This window comes from Primulina huaijiensis, chromosome 12 (assembly GCF_012295235.1).
Source record: "Primulina huaijiensis isolate GDHJ02 chromosome 12, ASM1229523v2, whole genome shotgun sequence".
NCBI lineage: Eukaryota > Viridiplantae > Streptophyta > Magnoliopsida > Lamiales > Gesneriaceae > Primulina > Primulina huaijiensis.
In genome coordinates, this window is record NC_133317.1 from 1,399,687 (window position 1) to 1,419,429 (window position 19,743).

Consider the following 19,743-nt stretch of genomic DNA (forward strand, 5'->3'; position numbering starts at 1 on the left):
ATTTTAACCTAAACCCTATAACATTAAATGTAGCAATGTCGGTGACTTGTTATACAAAAAATTGTATGTATATTATTGTAACTTAACGCCATTGAAGTTTCATTATGGTTTAAGCCCTATAACATTAAATGTAGCAAACTAGCAATGTTGGTGACTTGATACACAAAAATGTCGGTGACAACTCACAAGAATACATTTTTATGAATTTTTTTACGTAATTGGTTGAACCTTTGCAGGGTCTTCTGTGTCAAGTTCAGTTGTGATGCAAGTTATGTGATATCTGGAAGTGATGATACAAACCTCCGTCTGTGGAAAGCTAAAGCATCTGAGCAATTGGGAGTTGTATGAATCTTACCCTCTTTTGCTTTGATTTTTATATTTTTTATCTAAATATCTGTCTGCATCTGAGCAATTTGGAGTTGTATGAATCTTGCCCTCTTTTACTTTGATTTTTATATTTTTTTAATCTAAATATCTGTGGTCAAGTGATTGCAGGATAAGAGCTTCTGGGCGTGAAAGACTAATTTTTTTTACCTTTCCTTCTCGTGTTTTGGCAGAAGGGGAGGGTCTGTGGTTGCCTGGTTGCCATTATCGGCTTTAAAGTTTTGTACTGTAAATCTTATGTCCTTCGTGATTCTATATGAACGAGTTATGTTTGTTCTTGAAAGGGTACATGGAATTCAAATGTCAAATATCAAGAGAGCAAACTAGTTCTTTCACTGTTTTATAGTTGGGTACTTGGGTCGTGTGTGACAGTTTTGTGGTTTTAAGTCAATACTTCTTACCAAATATTCGGTTGATTGTCCTTGCTGATGACTTGGACATTGCTATTTTCGCAGCTTTTACCAAGAGAGCGTAAAAAGCATGAATATTTGGAAGCTGTCAAGAATCGATACAAACATCTTCCTGAGGTTAAGCGGATTGTCAGGTAAATGGATTTGTTTGGATTATCTGGAAGGCTGTGTTTTTGTGTACGTCTGGATGAAAATTCTCTTATTTTATATTAGAGGATGATTGCTATATTTGCCCCCATCTCAGCGTTCAATCTTCTGGTTCTAAACTTTGACTGTACAACAAACATGCAGCAAGTGTTGGGATTAGAAGATCTAGAATGATGTCTGTCATTCAGTCAAGTTGTACTGCATTTAAGAACATTTTTCTTTCCCATTTTGAGGAATTATCTATTACCCTACTTCATAATCAGGTTTCTATTAATATTTGGAATTAACCACCTTCAAATGAGTTGACTCCCTACACAAAGTAACACGCTACATGCTTTTGATGTGGTGAAATGTTTTCCTGACCATCGGTTCCATCTGTAATGTGAATTTACAGGCACAGACATTTGCCAAAAGCAATCTATATAGCAGCTTCTCTGAGGCGTGTCAAGACTGATTCTGAAAGAAAGAAGACCGAGAATAGGAGAGCTCATAGTGCCCCAGGAAGTGTGGCCGAAGTGTCGGTGCGCAAAAGAAGAATCATTCAAGAAGTTGAATAAATTTTGTTCAGTTATGTTTGATCTGATGTTCTTGATCCTTGTTCATTATTTTACTGCTGCCATTGATATCTATCGACACAAAGATGAGAAAAATATGTCCACACCTATCTAAAGACACGTGATTCAAGGATTACAATTTTGCTGCAAATACCGAGGCCCAACATTTTATTACGGTAATGTTTATTACTGAAGTGATGTTCATTGCATATCTAAGTCTCAAAGATAACATGAGACCATAATTTGTGTAAGATAGCACGGCCGGTCACTTTTATATATGTATATATATCTATATGCGTGTGTGTGTGTTTCAGGAGGGTTTTACGGTGTCTCGAACTTGACTTGAGACAAATGTGGGCACTGGCCATTGGGCCAAGAGACCGTGAACCAATTGACGAGCATTAAATTCGTGAATCTTTAAATTAATTGTAAATATTTTTTAAACAATATATAAATTATATGTATCATTGTCTTGATATATTGTCTCTAAATAGTATTAAGGATTTATATACGTGAAACATATTGATTTAAATCATATAAAAATCAATATTTCTTTTAAAAAATAATATTTTGTATATGTTGAGTTGAGTATGAGATTTGTTTTTACAAAATTAATTTATGACTATATTTTATAATTTTTTTTAATGTTTTTTTAAATATTCCAAATATACTTGTTAACTCAACCTCAAAATTCACGAGGCTAAGTTTTTCGTGTTTATGTTATTCAAAAAGAGAAAAATGAATGTTGAAAAATAAATATAATTAACAAAATAACTTTGGTTAAAATTTATATATTTTTTATATTATTCTATTAAGTTTGAAATTCTTGGGGTAATTAAATCACAAAACATTCTTTTTTTTGTTTAATGACAATGTAATTAAATCCATTTTTGTAAATTCATCATATCCATCTACCATATCCTAATAAATATTTTTATCTTTATCTATGTTTTGAAATTTTTAATTAAATAATAATATCACTCATAAAATCAAAATTATTTATAAAAAAACGTTTTTAAAGTTTTAAATTCTAATATAATCTCTCGAATTCTGGAAAAAAAAATATATTTAACACTAAATTTTTTAATACACGTGCACATATTGAGTGCAAAGAAACACTAGTTCTTTTTTTTATTTTATTTTAAAGAAATACTTCTCTCATGTGTATTAATACACTCAAATAAATTTGGATATTATTTTTTAAAAAAATGAGATTTGACCAAGTTTATCTCTCAAAATTACCAAATTGACTTCAAAACATCTAAGCTGTAAAATAATGTAATAACACTATATTTCAACAATTTCAGAATTTTTAAATTTTTAAATAACATTAGCCTCAGGTTTTTTTTTTATTTTTGGCCCTCTTTTAAAAATAGATGAAGCATAATATACTTATCATTTCATTCGTGATATAAAACAAATAGTATGAAAATGAGTCATATTTTTTAATAATAAAATACATAAAAATGATAGTTAATATAATGTTTGATTTGATTGATTAATTTGATTAAATTAGAGATAATGTGATATTATTGTTTTGTTTTTTTGAAAATATTAATAAAATAATTATAATATTATTTATTAAGGGTAATATTGTAATTTCAATTCAATGATTTGATTGATGTGAGATAAATGATTAATGATTTGATTGATTTAAGATAAATAATTGATAAATTGATAAATAACCCGATATATCAAACATAATATTAGATAGAATAAAAACGTAAATAAAAATATAAATAAATAATATAACGAAACAACGACGTAAAGGGCCCCCGCTGAAATGAGTGCGTGCTTGGAGTAAAGGTCCAATGACGTAAAGGTCCCCTGATGATTAATTCCGAAAGGTCCCCTGCTGAAATGAGTGCGTGCTTGGAGTCAATGCAACCGTACCACACTGCCACGGCCTCGGCTCTGATGACCTCGATGCTTACCGCCTCTCGCTTTGGATGCAGTTGGCTTCCAGAAGGTACTCCTCATTAAATTTAATCGTTTTGTTAACTTGTTAAATCTTTCTTGCTTTGTTGATGCTGTTATTGGTCCATGACGTAAATTTGGTGGTGTTTGTGATGAATAATCGCAGTTTCATTTTGTAGACATGTATGAATTTACAAATGCTCAAGTTGGTGAATGCAATTTTCTGTCTTTTTTCTATTATTTGTGAAGCAATAAGATACAATAGAGTGATCATTTCTATCTAATTTTGTATCATATTTAATATGGGCAATGAAAAGGTAGCGGTGGGAACTTAGGATGTGGGATGAAATAAAGTTGGTGTCAGTTTGTCATCAGTTATCATGTACCTGGTCCTTCGTTTTGCTTTTTCACTCTGAACAGAAGAAGCATGGAATAATATTATGTCCTAGTGCCGGGACAGCTTTTCTTGTACCGTACTTTTAACTTCGAAGCCATTTTTTTGGGTGTTTACAACTTACCATTTAACTATACCTTAAACTCTTGTTTGATTTATTTTTCAGTTCATTCATCCATTTTAGTGGGTTGGTTTCTTCAAAATATTACTTTATTTTGGTTTCTGCTGCTCTATGCGCATGCAGCTCCTTTAGTATCATGAATTCCAATAGGTTGCCTGACCAGCATCTTCTCGTTCCTTATTTAGGTATCTAGCAAGATCTGTAGAGCCATCTTTTGCTGCCCTTGTGCTTCTTTCTATATCCGGTAAGTTAGTTTATTTTTCAGTCGTGTCTATCTACCGCCCAAAACATGATAAAGCCCTTGCATATTTGTAGGTTTTAAGCTAGTTAAGTTGTTGGCTGCATTCCCTTATGTATATTCTCCTGCTCCTCCGTCCTCTTCATAATTTTTTCTTCACTGGTGATGAGAGCGAGCTCCAAAAAATGATGATTATATATGACATCCAGCTTCTTATTCTTTATTTTTCTTATATTGTGACTTGTGTAAGGCCATTAACTTAACTGTATACCAATGCCAATTACTTCATTTGAATAAAAAAAATGCCTTCTTCGTCTTCCTGATGTGTAGGCCTTGACAAGGCTAGATGAAGACGGAGAAGTAAAGATCATTGCTTTTGTTTTTATTCTTTCAGAAATTTTTTAGACAATGTTTTAAATTAAAAAAACACTTGTTTTTCCTTGACTCAGATATGAATAAAACTTTTGTTCTTAATTCTGTGTGCCAGGAGGTGGAATGGATCTGTTGTTGAATTTTCTTTACAATTGTAATAATCTGTTTGGTTTGCTGATGTTCAAGTATCAAATTCTTCTAATCGTGTCTCTGCACTCTTCTAAACAACTGCGAAATTTTCAAGAAATTAGGGTTAGATGGTTGTTTGCTTATGAGCTGGAAGTGCTTGTGTTTGTGACTTGTGTATATACCTTCAACGTATTAAGACTACATGTTTATATAGGATCATTGCCATCAGATAAAACTTTTGAGGAAGTCAATCAAGGTTGAAAACTTGCATTTTATCTTTATTCAATCAGCTTGCAATGATGATGTGTGATGAACTTTGGAGGCAAGGAAATATTTAAACTACAATCTTCTTTCAAATACCAATTGTGGAAAGTGAAGAAGTTTAATCGGCTCCAAGAAGGGACAATATATTATGTCCATGGCTAGAAAACTAATATATTTCTCGTTGTCCATGATAAAATTTCTCACTACCCGATCGTCTTGGACACCACGAAGCTGAAATGGGGACCATCTCCGTTCAGATTCGAAAATGTTTGGTTGACGCACAAGAAGTTTAAAGAGTCTGTTGCTACGCGGTGGCAAAGTGGAAATTTTCAGGGATGGGAAGGATACAAGTTCATGAAGAAACTACAAAACATTAAAAAAGAAGTATCAACTTGGAACTTGGAGGTCTTTGGTGATACAAATGTAAAAATTTCAGAGCTGCGAAACAAAGTCAAGCGGCTAGATGAGAGAGAGTCCGAAGGAAATTGGACAGAATACTTCAATGAGCAGCGACGGGAAGCAAGATGCGAACTCGAAACTATGAGCATTCGAAAGCAACAAATGGAGAGACAGAAAGCCAAAGTTAAATGGCTGAGAGATGGGGACCAGAATTCTAAATTTTTCCATTCGATTTTGAAAAACAGAAGAAACATGACTATGATAGACAAGATTGAACTGGAAGATGGGTCTCTTCTTTCTGATGACGTATAGATACAAAATGCAATCATCCGTTATTACGAAAATTTGTACAGACAACCTGAAGGGGACGGTTCGGGTATAGATGGGCTCGAGTGGATGCCTTTAATTGCGTCAGAGGCAGATCAATTGGAATTGCCCTTCTTGGAGGAGGAGATCAAAGGCGCGGTAATGGATTGCGATGGTTCCAAAGCCCCGGGGCCTGATGGCTTTACTTTAGCCTTTTATCAAAGTAATTGGGATACAATAAAGTATGATCTTTTGAAAGTATTTGCTTAATTTTTCGAAGATGGTATTGTTAATGGAATTACGAATGAGACGTACATTTGTCTTATCCCAAAAAAACAAGAAGCGTCGAAGGTTAAAGACTTTAGACCAATCAGCCTAATTACGAGCTTGTACAAAATTTTGGCTAAAGTCTTGACGAATAGATTGAAAAAGGTGATGAGCAAAACAATTGCGGATAACCAATGTGCATTCATTCAAGGTAGACAGATTAATGATTGCTGCCTAATCGCCAACGAGGTTGTGGAGGAGTATAGAAGGAAAAAGAAAAAAGGTTGGGTATTGAAAATAGATTTGGAAAAGGCGTACGATAATGTGGATTGGAGATTCCTAGACTTCGTACTTCGGAAAAAAGACTTTGGGGTCAAGTGGAGGAAGTGGATAAAGGGCTGTGTTAATAACGTTTCGTACTCAATTTTCATCAATGGAAGGCCGAGGAGGAAGATTAAGGGAGAAAGGGGTCTTAGACAAGGTGATATGTTATCACCTTTTCTGTTTAATCTAGTGATTGATGGGCTGGGGAGATTGGTTGATATGGCAAGGGCAGCAAATGATGTGAGAGGACTTGTGGTTGGGAGAGATAAATTGGAAATTTCACAAATTCAGTTCGTAGACGATACCCTGTTCCTAGTCCAATCTGAAAGACATATAATGGTGGTAGTCGAACTGCTAAAACTTTTCTGCTCTAAATCCGGACTGAAAGTCAATTTCGAAAAAAGTTTTGTGTTGGGGCTGAATCGTTTGGATGATGAGGTTGACGGTTTAGCGACTGCAATTGCATGTAAGAAAGAACAGTGGTCAATCAAATACCTCGAAGTACCGTTGGGTGGAAATCCGACGAAATTGGAGTTTTGGGCATCGGTGGTTTCCAAGATATCAACTAAATTGGCAAGCTGGAAAAAGGCTTTCCTATCTAGAGGAGGTCGACTGACTTTAATCAAATCGGTTCTCAGTGCACTGCCCACTTATTTCATGTCCATTTACAGGGTCCCAAACACAGTGGCAAATCAGTTGGAAGCTTTGATGAGGAATTTCCTATGGGATGGAGCTGATGGGGAAACGAACTACCACGTTGTTAATTGGAAACATGTGTGTAAACCGATATATAGGGGATGCTTAGGATTGGGGAGTATTCGTTTGAGAAATAAGGCACTGTTAGGAAAATGGTGGTGGAGATGCGCGGTAGAAAGGAACTCTCTTTGGAAAAGAGTTGTGGGTAGCATTTATGGATTTCATGAAAATGGCTGGGACGTTAAGGTGGCAAGGAACTCGACTTTCAGACGTCCTTGGAAGTTTATTTCTCGCTCTCATTCGACTTGTCAACTCTTGATTGGTACGGTGTTTAAGAGAGGGAATCTCACTAGGTTTTGGGAGGATAGGTGGGCGGGTCTTTTGTCGTTTCAAGTTATTTTTCCACACATTTACTTACTGTCAGCATCTTTCAACAAACCTATTTCTCACTTCTTCTCGGTCTCGACTAGTCAAGGTATTTCAGTAATCTCGTGGGATGTGCAGTTCGGAAGAGGGTTGAATGATATCGAGTTGGGAGAATACACTTCTCTTCTAGGGGTATTAGAGTCAGTATCACTGAGTGTGGGTTCGGGGGATGTCAGGGTTTGGTTAGGGGACTCGTCCGGTGTTTTCTCTGTCAGTTCTTTATACTCATCATTCTTTCTGAGTAATGCTAAACCTATATTTCCTTACTATCACAACATCTGGAAAGTGCCTATCCCAGAAAAAGTGAAGGTATTCTCATGGATAGTGACTTTGGGAAAATTGCAAACTTGTGACATCTTACAGAGAAAAAGGCCGGATCATGTTTTAAACCCCAGTGGTGCTGCTTGTGCAAGAATAACGAGGAGAATCAGGATCATATTTTGCTTCACTGTGCTTTCACGACGAGTATTTGGACAAAGGTAATGCAACATTTGGGATTCCAGTGGATATTCCCAGAAACATCAAGAGACATGTTTATTTTGGAGCATGGATCTCTCACTGGAAAAGGTCTTAAAGACTTCTGGTGCATAATAGTCCACTGTGTCTTTTGGTCAATTTGGTTGGAGCGTAATAACAGAATATTCAATGACAAAGAGGAATCAGCCGATGAAGTATGGGAGAAGATCAGATTCAGGGTGGCGACATGGACGATTAACGTACCAGTGTTTCGGAATTATTTCATTTCTGATTTATGTAGGGATTGGTGTTATATCTTATGTTGAACGTTTTTAGGCCTTAGGTAGTTGTGGTTTTTTGTGGATGGCTCATCCACTTGCTTTGTAACTTATTTCTATATTATTTAATGAATCTTAGTTTCGGATAAAAAATAATAATAAATTCCCTCATGAAAGACGAGATCCATGTGCATTATTACTTTATTAAGTTGTCCTTCTTTGAGATTTAATTGCTGTTAGATGTTTGAATCTTTGTTTGAGATGTTGTGATTGCTGTCAAAATTTACCATTTTTGAAGTATTTTATTGATATTTCGTGTGTTAATCAGCTTGCAATGATGATCTATGATCGGTACCATCCTTCAAAGGCTCGAGCAAGGTCTCTTCCTGAAATTGCCTTATCTGAACAAATATTTTTGTCCTGGAGAACACATTTGACCCATTTAAGTTGTTGCTGATTCCTCTACTGCGAAATCCGGCCACATGAAAAATATGAGGCAAAATGCATAATAAGCCTTACAGTGCATGCATATTGTTCGGTCAAAAGTATCAAATGAACTGGAGACATCATGATTGTGTATTTCCAGCCGTTCTTAGTTGCTAATTATGATAATTCAGAGCGGAAACCTTACTGTTTATGCTATGCTAATGATCGAGTTGAGTTTAGGTGCTGTTAAAACATTGTAGTTAAACCTCGTTTTTGTTATGTGTTAGTACTGTATGCACTTTTGTCCGTAAAGCTTTGATTTGCAATGAAGCGTTTAACGATACCTGTAAAAGAAATTTGATCTTAAATGGTCTTAACACTAAAATTTATCCTTTTAATTTTGCCAGGTAGTGATGATGCATAATTGGATGTTTTCTCAAGCATTCCTCTCACAGAGCTGTAATGTGTGCTTCGTGATTTTTGGCTCATGTTTCAACAACTTTGTTAAAAATTTTGTTTAGACGCCTCCTTTTCTTCTTGACGTAGCAATTGTCCATGCCAACCTTTGGACTTTGGAGTCCACAATTACTTATTACATGGCTATGTATTTTAGACATTAATGTGGTGTTTTCTATCAGATTTCCTCGTGATGAGAGTATATTGTGTTGATTTGTAATAGTTTTTGGTAGTATCGGACATCTTGATATCGAGTACGACCATCATCTAGTCTTAATCTTAAATATTTAAATAGATATTTGTCTGCGTATGTAATCACATCAAGTAAACACTTCTCTTTGAACAAAATATAACATAAATAGAATGAGGTTGAGCCGGATTCCATGTTTTATATTTAAAGAGAGAACGACGATAAAACTACAGCAAAGGATGAAGTGATGAACGGAATGATGCTGCCAACCGATATAACCAATACGAGTATAAACTATTAGTGAGTGCAGAGTCACGAGCCGGACTCCGCAAAAACAGCGTGAAAGTACTTCCGTGACATACAATTGAACGAGAAATTGATTTTATTGCCTGGATGGATGATTTGGTGTTAGAAATTACAACCGTGTGGTGGTGAGCACGAGAAATACATACCAGAAACAAAAGAAATGAATAATTTCTTGGAATCGATTTCTACGGCAACTAATGCCTCAGTAATCCTATTAAGGAATACCAGCAAAAATCCTAGTTCTGATGGCTGTGAGATTCCAAAAAGCAGTCACAAATGATGCTGCCACGATCTTTTTGTGTGTGCAAGCTCCCCATGTTTCCAGCCCCCAAGATTTCATGTATTCAACTGTTCATTCAAAAAAATACTAACTTTTCTGGTACAAAACGTCCCAAGCTTAATTAGGATGCACCAGAGAGAATTCACCCACCTTTCTTGGATAATTCAGTTGAGTAAGTGGAATAAATTTTTGGGAATGTGAAGCCAATGAAAAAACCTGAAAGAATCACAAAAACCACAATCGAGGTTTTTGTCCTCCATCAAGAAATTCAGGTGATTTGCGGGTTAACGAATTTTAAATGAGCTTACTAAGTGCACATAATCTCCATAAGGTAAGGAGATGGCCATATTCAGCCCCCACAAGCAAGAAAGGAACAACCTAAATTAGCAGAAAAATAAAGCAATTTAACTCGTTCTCATAATATTTGATTTTACAGAGTTAAAAACATAAGATACTAACTTTGAGGGTCATGGCTGGTTCTCCTGAGAACACTTCTCTTGTTTTTGAGATTGAATAATTTGCAGCTGGAAGTATTAGTCTGCCAAGTTTCACTATATCTTCTTCTTTCAACTTGAAATTACGCTTCATATCATTGACATCCCTTCGAGATCCTCAGCAAAGACAGAGCAATTAACGACACAGAAAAAGATACCACAAAAGCATATTTTGGTTCCGAAATTGCTCCTTCAACCTTACCTTTTGCGGATTGAATTTGAGAAGAATGACACTCCCAAAAATAGAAGTCCTACTTGAGATAAGAACGAGAAGATGCTACAAGAAGTGGGCCGTTTAAGCAATGTTTGTGGATTAAGTTTTTAGAAACAGAAACAGGGAACACAAGAACACAACATACCTAAAGTTGACACCCTTTGTAAAACAAGAAGACAGGAAACATAGGAAGCCAAAACCGAACCAAAGGCTTGATTTAGAGACATCTTTCCACATAACCAAATCACTTATAAACTCCTCGATTCGATCAAGATTGCACCCATCACCATCAGTTGTTCCTGATTCACCAATTTACACACGATTAAGCCAAAATAATAACCACCTTGAAGGGTTTCCATAGTAAATTGATTTCTCTAATATTATCTTTTCCTTGTTGATTTGATTGAGTATAATATTTAATTATGGTTTTGCATTTCTACATAATTATGTTAAGATTTTATTGTGATATTATATCTTATAGAGTTTCATTACAAATAATCCAAAAATAAATTCATCATGACAAAAACTTGTGTGAGACGGTCTCACGGGTCGTATTTGTGATACGGATCTTTTATTTGGGTCATCCATGAATAAGTATTACTTTTTATGCTAAAAGTATTACTTTTTATTGTGAATATGGGTAGGGTTGACCCGTCTCACAGATTAATATCCGTGAGACGGTCTCACATAAGACTCACTCATTCATCATTACCTACATCATCACAAACTAATTTTCAATATTTACAACTCTTATTTCCAACATTCAAATATTCAATACACATGTTTTAAATATTAATTTTCAACATTTATAAATTTAAATGATCAAATAACCATTAGTTGACTTTAACATATCCATAGATAAATATATTAGTACTTTATTATTTACAATGACTAATTAATATATATTTTTTCTTTAAAATATTGCATCTATAGTTCAAAAGAAAATTTCATATTTTCAATTATTTCATCTCACATTTATATTTAAAATGATTGGCAGTTTCAGTAAACTTTCCGAGATTATGTACTAATCCGATTGAATCACGTGTGTTCGAATGATCTTAACCCGCATAATGAATTTTGTCATTATATTGAAAAGATAGTATTGGAGGGTGAATCTAATTATATTTTACATTTTAAATCATTCATGAATTTTCTTAATAATCATATATATTTGAATTCATATCATGAATTTTCTATTTGACATTATTTCGTTGGTTCTCAATTAATCTTGGACAAGAAGTAAAAGTTTATCGTGTATTAAAACGAATAATTTGGCCCTCGAAAAGAAGATTTGAATAATTCAACCATACGATTCAATGCAGCAAAAAGATGGAATAAAAAAAATAATTTTTTGAAAAATAAATAAAAGATATAAATAGGATGATAGAGCAAAGGGCTAAAAGTAACACGAGCCGGCCACCTTAGACACGCTTGTACCCCAGTCGACACGTAATTCAAACGGCTGTGGGCTCCACAACTATACAGGCTATATATATATATATTCGAGGAGAATAACAAATAACTCAGGTCGGGTTTCGGGTCAATCCGCGAAATTTTTTTATTTTTTTTCTCAACTCGAACCCAAAGCAACCCGAAAATGCCCAACTGGACACGAACCTGTCTAACCCAAATTTTATTTATTTTTTTTAAAAAAATTAATGAAAAAAATTCGAAAAAATTAAAAATAATAATAATATTTTAATTTAAACACATGATAACAAAATTTTTGATTTAAATTTGAAAGTTTAATCGTAGAAAACTAAAGTATATTTACTAAATCAAATAAACAATTGTTAAAAAAAATTAAAAAATATACAAAATAAATATTAAATGATGAAAATTTATCATATAAATATACAATAAATTTTGTTGAAACACACAATATATAAAAATATACGTAATATTTTCAAAATAAAAAAGTTTTCGGGTCAACCCGCGATCCAACCCGAAATCCGTCTAACCTCGCACTAACCCGAATCCATCCAACCCGACCCAAACTCGAAAAACCCCAACCCGAGCATGATTTTTTTCGTGTTGAATCGTGTCGAGTTGACAGGTCATGTTGCACTTTGACATCCATAGTTTAAAACTCAAATCTCATTAAATCAGTGAAATGATACTAATTTTGCAAGTATGTTATTCAGTTAAATGAATTTTTTTGAAATCATATTAATGTCAATATCATTTTGAAATTTCATTTTACCAAACACCGAAATGATATTTACAACTTCAAATGCAAGTATGTTATTCAGTTAAATGAATTTTTTGAAATCATATTAATGTCAATATCATTTTGAAATTTCATTTTACCAAACACCGAAATGATATTTACAACTTCAAATCAGACCAAATTACATCCAATTGCATGCTGTCAAACACGCTATAAGGGTTAGTGCGATGATACCCTAACCAAATATCTCAAGGTCAATCCAATGATTATAAGGAGAGACACTACGGTTTTAACACGATACAATATATCGAACAACATGAAAAAATACATATATCAACAATAATTGGATGAAACTTAAAGGCTTTGTCCTAAAGATAGAATCGAATAAACCGTCTATTAATTAGGAGTATGATTATTAGTTAGTAGACAAAAACTTATGTGAGATGGTCTCACGGATTGTATTTTGTGAGACAGATATTTTATTTGGGTCATCCATGAAAAAGTATTACTTTTTAGGCTAAGAGTACTACTTTTTATTGTGAATATGAGTAGATTTGACAGACCGTCTCACAGTTGAAGATTCGTGAGACCGTCTCGCAAGATACCAAATTTTACTAGTAATCTTATGTAAATTTTCGTATGATACATGAGGAATTATTGTTGAAGTTAAATTAATATTTATGAATAATTTACTCTGAAAAATTATTTAATTTTTTGTTATAATTTGTGAACTTATTTATTAGGAAAAATAGTTTGTTGATTAAGTATATTTGATTATTTATAATTTTGGTCTTTTATTTGTCAAATTTTAGTTTTAGTGTGCTATATTTTTATTTTTTCTTAAATTTTACTATTTTTTTGATTTTGCACTAACATGACACCAATACAGTGCCCACATCAATATTAAAGATAAAAAATAAATTTACCGATAATCAAAAATACATGATTATGTTAACATAACCAAATTTACTAGACCAAAAATATAATTTTCCTAATTATTATTAAGATGTTGTCATGATTACATGGATATTTATATTGTGAAACTTCTGTATTTAACATTTATATTGTAGTAAATATATGTTTAATTTATATATTGAATAAAAGGTATTAGTATCATTTGAGAAAAAATTTATCACTCTTTTTTGACCTTTTTCATAAATAACTATTTTGCGCAACAAACTAATCTTTTTAGAGATCAATTTTGTAAAATTCTACTACTTCAAAAAGTAATATTTTGTTATATCAAAAATATAATTTTTTTATTTTAAATATGAACTAATTACATTATATGCGGCGAAACCGTAAATCAATGAGATGAAATTAAATGAGATATTATATAATATATTTTTTTGTGAAACGGTCTCACGGTTCTTTATCTATGAGACGTATTAACCATATCGATTTTCACAATAAAAATAATACTCTTAACATAAAAAATAAAATTCCAAATAAGATATTCATCTCACAAAATATGATCGATCTTAAAATATGATCAGTAACACCGTCTCAAGTTTTTTCCAATATTATATTGTCATGGCAAGTAAACAAGTTAGTTAATATTAGAAATAAAATCTTCACAATTGTATTGGTCGATAGCTTAGCAGAAATAAAAAAAACAATAATCATGTTTATTAGAAGAATCAGTGCCGTCGAGCTTTAATTAAAGAACCAAAATAAGACAATAACAAATTAACAATCGCCAAATATTCAGATCGGATAAACTGTAAATATATTACATAAAAAACTAAAAGGATCCAACAAATATTATATTTTCTTAACATGAAATTAGTGGCCCATTGAAAATGTAACATCTAGAGAAGAAAATCACTGCGATTTTTCTCAAAGCTGCAAAAAAAATAGAAAAGGCCATGGAAAACATTTATCTACAAATCAGAGGTGGATTTTGTTGTCATTCAGCTGTCAAAGTTATCTCAATTGTGTTGAAATTCGGAGTCTATCAAGCATCCAGGGGAGGTGGTAGGTTAAGATCAAGATCCAGACCCCTCTTTCCGACAGATCCGTCAAAATGGTTCTCATCCACGACAGATGAAGAATCGGAGTCACTATAAGCGGAAGCGGCGGAAGCGGCGGCATTTCTAAACCCAACAGTCATCGGGTTCAGACGGTACGCCGCCGGCATGCCCAGAGGCTCATATATCAAAACCGGTTGCCCGTTCGGCAGCAACGCCATCGAGGGCTGACTCCGGAGAAACTGATACCCATTCATCGGAGACGTGTCTGCCAAGGTTACGCCAGCGTCGGCGGTGGCGCCAAGACGGCGCGTGAGATCCACCTCGACCGGAGCACGCTGGTTATGGTCCCCACTGGACGATTCGACCGTGCTGCTGTGGCTGGGGCTGCGAACCTCGGACGAGATGGGGAAATTAGTCTTCGCCTTCGGTCCCCGGAAATCGCGTGCAGCGGCGTCGTACGCACGCGCCGCCTCTTCGGCGGTGTCGAAGGTGCCCAACCAGACTCGGCTCTTCTTGCCCGGGTCACGGATTTCGGCGGCGTAACGGCCCCACGGCCTCTTCCTAACGCCTCTGAAGTGCACCTCCTTGATGGCGTGGGCCTTGGCGTTCCCGTTCACTCCTGCCTTACCGGCATTAGGCTTCTGCTTCGTCGCCGCCATTGACGTTTCCTGGGAGCGTGTAAAATATACTCTGTGTACGAAGAGATTGGAGCTACGCAGAAAAAGGAGAACGAAGTGTTGTTATATAAACAGGCGGGCAGAGACAGATTCAATGTGGGGGGTGGGCACGGTCAACAAGGGATTTGACTGAAGAGGTGGCGCCGCCCAAGCACCGAGATCAGGGATATACAATTAAAAATATTGCCGATTCTCTATACTTTATACGCGTTACCATTTATATCAATTGTTGTTTTGAATTTAAATAAAAAAAAATTGTATAAAATAAAATCATATGATTACATCTGATATACTATAGATTGACACATCTCAGATCAAATGTCAAGTGCAATCAGTTTAGTTGAGGAGGGTAGAGATTGTATATTAAAATCCAAATGTTTAAACATTTTTATTTAATTTAATTTGAATATTTTAAAATATTTTGACATTAACATTGCTTTGAGTAGGAAAAATAAAATCTCTACCTAATAAGAGATATTAGAAAAAGTTGAAATATAAAAACATTAAAAAACTCGAATCCGGACGCAAGTTCACCGTTAGAGAAAACAAGTTACACAAATTAAACATGAAAACGACACATATTGATTGAGGAGGATTCTTCCTGCCTCCTTCCTTACAATAAGAACAATGTCGCTTAGACGCGGTATATCATATATGAGACAGCCGCGCCAACCCAAGACGTTGATTTGCCGGCCACCACACAATAGATAAAACTCATTGTACTAAAAAAAATTTAATTTACCGAAGAAATGTTAATTTTAATTATGTATATATTGAATCAGTTATAGTCTTAGATCATCTACAATCCTACGCTGTCACGCTATGATAGCGCAAGGTTTTGCAATCCAAATTTGGCGCTGGCGCAGAGGAGAGCTTGGTTTGGGGCTTTTTTTTTAATTTTTAATATTTTTTAATTAATATAAATATGTATTAAATATTTTTAATAATAATATTATATAATTGATGAGTAAAATTAAATCGTGTTGATATAAAATATAATTCATAATAAAAATTAAAACACAAAAAATTTAATTATAATTATATTTGAAAATTTATAAAAATATTTCTAGTTTTGTATTTTATTTTTGACATTTTTAACTCTCGTAAATATATAATTGATAAAATATCAGAAAAACCAACAACAAAATTTTGAAATTAAAATTACAATACCCAATTGAAATACAAATACAAAGATAATACATGATTGGAATACAAATTCGAATATAATACATAATTGAAAATTACAAAGATAAAAATGCGAATAAAAACATAAAAATGACAAACAAGGTAGATGATCAATAATCTCCTAAATTAGATCCCGATCCTCCAAAATCACCAAAATATTTCCCAAATGTGTCATTTTCGTGTTGTCCATGTTCTTCATTTCTTTTTTTCAAAATTTTTGCTCGTTCCTTCCGAACAATTTCGCGCATTTCAGGATCACCTATCGTGCTTAAATCCATGTACAAAACTTTATTCTCCTCTTGAAGGGTTGTTAGTGCTATTTGTTGTTGTCTAGTTTCAAATTTTTTTTGTTGATTTGCTAATTTGAGCTGCTCATTTTGCAATGCTAGGAGTTTCATCTCATAACTTTGTTGAAGTTCAGTGGATCCTTTTTGTAATACATTTATAAGATCGCGATGTCCTTCTTTCATTGTAGATATCAATTCCAACACATTTTCGTCCCTTTTTTTCTTTAGTTTAGATTTTTTAACACCAAGAGGTCGATGGGATGAAGTGTCGCCTGCATTTTCATCACTACTTAAATTAATTGAAAACTGAGGTAATCCAGGAGAACCTGATATTGGAGTATTTGGTGTCTGGCTATCTGACTGTGAAGAGTCCAAACGTGTGACATGCATTCTTGCTGGTGCGCTCATTGGATTGATGTCACTCGAGAATTTCTCCATATCTTTCATAATATAGCACACATGATCATATTTGAAGCTTTTACTAAAATCAGCATCTTGCATGAACAAATATTTTGCTCGATTTAACTGTACGAAAATATCCAACTATTGTCTTATAAGAAATTAAACTTGCAATTTAATAAATAGTTGAATAAGAAATACTTACAATATCCTCTTCTGATGCGCCACTTGGGCGGAGAGTTTCAATTTGACGAATGCGTCCCCTTAGTTTTCCAACTTCACGGAGTATATTTCTCATGCGACGCTGTAATGATCTTTTGTTACGTACTTATAGATTTTTTGGTTTGCTGATGTTGTAAACTTCTTCGATACGAGTCCAAAACTGATCTTTGGATTGATTGATACCTATTATATGATTTTGGGATATATCAAGATACATATGACATAAGACTTTGTCTTTTTCGACATTGTAAGAAACAGTTCTAAAATTTGAAGCCATTGAATTTGCTTGGAATAAAGATTTGATTGGAATGAAAATTAAAGCTGTGATGATCTCATAGATCGGATATATTTTACTTATAGTAGAAAGAAGATAAGATTGTAATCTCATCCAACGGGCAAGATCAGATGTAATCTCATTCAACGGTCATAATACTGATAAGGTTTTAGATAACACAATCCAATCCAACGGCCAGATTCTAGATAAGGCAATCTCATCCAACGGTCAAGATGATGATAAGATTGTAATCTCATCCAACGGGCAAGATTAGATGTAATCTCATCCAACGGGCAGAATACTGATTAGGTTGAAGATAACACAATCTAATTCAACGGACAGATTGTAGATAAGGCAATCTCATCCAACGGTCATATTTTTTGATAAATTATTATATAATGCGACGAAATATCCTAGATTCTCACACCACATTCTACGCTCTCACAAACTTGAAAATGAATTCTCATTTCCAATTTCACGCATCATCCTCTATTTCATCTTCATTTTCTGATAATGTAGATGAAACACTTATTAATTGGATGGATGATTTTGAGAATTTGGATAATACACGAAATGCAATATTGAATATTGTAGCACAAGATCAACAGTTGGTTGCTACCTACATTATCCACCAAGAGCAAGAAGTCACACACGGAGGTTCAATACCAGGTCATATAGTAATTCACCGTGATCGGAAAATTGCCAACCGTAATCTGTACAACGATTACTTTGCCGATAACCCAATATACAACGAAGCAATGTTCCGACGAAGATTTCGAATGTCTCGAAATCTTTTTCTTCGTATAGTTGATAGAGTAAAGAATCATGATATTTACTTCACACAAAGAAGTGATACTGTGGGGCGTCTCGGGCTATCGACTATTCAAAAAACTACTGCTGCTTTGCGAATTTTAGCTTATGCATTACCCGCGGATGCTACGGATGAATATATCAAAATTGGAAAGTACACTGCAATTCAATGCATGCAACGCTTTTGTCGAGCCGTGGTGGAAGTTTTTGCTGAGCGATACTTGAAATCTCCTACTGCCAATGATGTTGACAGGTTACTTTATATTGGTAAACAACGCGGATTCCCTGGAATGTTGGGAAGTCTTGATTGCATGTATTGGAAGTGGAAAAATTGTCCAACGGCTTGGGCGGGTCAATATGCAGGTCGTAGTGGTTCTCCAACAATAATTTTAGAAGCAGTAGCTGACTACGAACTTTAGATATGTCATGCATATTTTGGTATGCTCGGATCCAATAATGACTTAAATGTTTTGGGATCGTCCAATCTATTTTCCAACATCGCACAAGGTATTGCCCTCGAGCTCATTATAAAATTGGAGGAAAAGAATATGATACATGATATTACTTGGCTGATGATATTTATCCTAAATGGTCAACTATTGTACAATCTATCCACGATCCACACGGTCCAAAAAGAAATATTTTGCAATGAAACAAAAGTCCTGTAGAAAAGACGTGGAGCGTGCATTTGGTGTTCTCCAATCTCGATTTGCGATTGTGGCATCTCTAGCACGTGCTTGGAAGAAACATCATTTACATGATATAATGACAGCATGTATTATAATGCACAATATGATTATCGAAGATGAACGTGACCTTAGCGCACCCATTGAAGATATGAGAGAAGCACCAACTCTGGATGTAGAAATGGTTGTCGATGAGAATATCAGATTTCAAGAATTTCTCGCTCGATATAAAAGGATAAAAGACAAAGATGCTCACTATGCACTACGAAATGCTTTAATTGATCATTTTTGGGAAGAATATAGTTGTTCAGATGTTTGAATTTGGATTCATATTAAGTTCTAAAAACGGTCTCTCCGTAACCAGTCATCCATAATATCAAATAAATCATTTTCGTATTTGGAAATAAATTATCTATATTAAAATTATGTCAATTTTAATAATGAAGCATTTGTATTAATTCGTATTATAAATATTAGAGTTAATATATATAAGAATCAAATAAATAAAATTAACTATTAATAAAAATAAAATTATAATTATAATACTAATATTAACATTAATTATAATTATATTGTTAAATTTATAAATAAATAGTAAACAAAAAGAATATT

General features: G+C 34.0%; 4 protein-coding genes, 1 long non-coding RNA gene and 1 pseudogene across 5 annotated transcripts in view; 3 read left to right on the forward strand and 3 right to left on the reverse strand.

Annotated features, from left to right (window-relative positions):
- LOC140990070 (uncharacterized) overlaps window positions 1-1,706 on the forward strand; it is an 8,302-nt gene extending 6,596 nt beyond the window's left edge. The window contains exons 11-13 of the mRNA XM_073459653.1: window positions 211-342; window positions 840-928; window positions 1,336-1,706. Coding sequence (XP_073315754.1) covers window positions 211-342; window positions 840-928; window positions 1,336-1,498 — 384 coding nt within the window. The 3' untranslated portion in view covers window positions 1,499-1,706. The remainder of the gene's footprint in view (window positions 1-210; window positions 343-839; window positions 929-1,335) is intronic.
- Window positions 1,707-3,255: 1,549 nt separating this feature from the next.
- On the forward strand, window positions 3,256-8,908 carry LOC140989294 (uncharacterized). Its single transcript, XR_012177471.1, has 3 exons — window positions 3,256-3,464; window positions 4,113-4,171; window positions 8,411-8,908. It is a non-coding gene; the product is annotated as an uncharacterized lncRNA (long non-coding RNA).
- Window positions 8,909-9,394: 486 nt separating this feature from the next.
- On the reverse strand, window positions 9,395-10,807 carry LOC140990074 (reticulon-like protein B18). Its single transcript, XM_073459655.1, has 7 exons — window positions 10,792-10,807; window positions 10,594-10,747; window positions 10,437-10,511; window positions 10,200-10,341; window positions 10,049-10,118; window positions 9,891-9,956; window positions 9,395-9,808 (listed from the first exon to the last, which is right to left on the reverse strand). The coding sequence occupies exons 1-7, from the start codon at window positions 10,805-10,807 to the stop codon at window positions 9,675-9,677; spliced, it is 657 nt and encodes a 218-aa protein (XP_073315756.1). The 3' UTR covers window positions 9,395-9,674.
- Window positions 10,808-14,312: 3,505 nt separating this feature from the next.
- Window positions 14,313-15,312, reverse strand: LOC140989163 (ethylene-responsive transcription factor 4-like). The gene has a single exon (XM_073458282.1). It carries the CDS (start codon window positions 15,248-15,250, stop codon window positions 14,576-14,578), a length of 675 nt encoding a protein of 224 aa, XP_073314383.1. The 5' UTR covers window positions 15,251-15,312; the 3' UTR covers window positions 14,313-14,575.
- Window positions 15,313-16,563: 1,251 nt separating this feature from the next.
- Window positions 16,564-17,178, reverse strand: LOC140990075 (uncharacterized). The gene has a single exon (XM_073459656.1). The coding sequence runs from the start codon at window positions 17,176-17,178 to the stop codon at window positions 16,564-16,566; it is 615 nt and encodes a 204-aa protein (XP_073315757.1).
- Window positions 17,179-17,797: 619 nt separating this feature from the next.
- On the forward strand, window positions 17,798-19,450 carry LOC140990076 (uncharacterized; annotated as a pseudogene).
- Window positions 19,451-19,743: the final 293 nt, after the last annotated feature.

Coding starts and splice junctions, on each gene's coding strand:
- LOC140990074 (XM_073459655.1), bottom strand. Junction 10,512..10,593: donor ACAAAGGGTGTCAACTTTAG/GTATGTTGTGTT, acceptor CACTTCTTGTAG/CATCTTCTCGTTCTTATCTC. Junction 9,957..10,048: donor ATGGAGATTATGTGCACTTA/GTAAGCTCATTT, acceptor TGATTCTTTCAG/GTTTTTTCATTGGCTTCACA.
- LOC140990075 (XM_073459656.1), bottom strand. CDS start 17,178: ATGGAGAAATTCTCGAGTGACATCAATCCAATGAGCGCACCAGCAAGA.
- LOC140989163 (XM_073458282.1), bottom strand. CDS start 15,250: ATGGCGGCGACGAAGCAGAAGCCTAATGCCGGTAAGGCAGGAGTGAAC.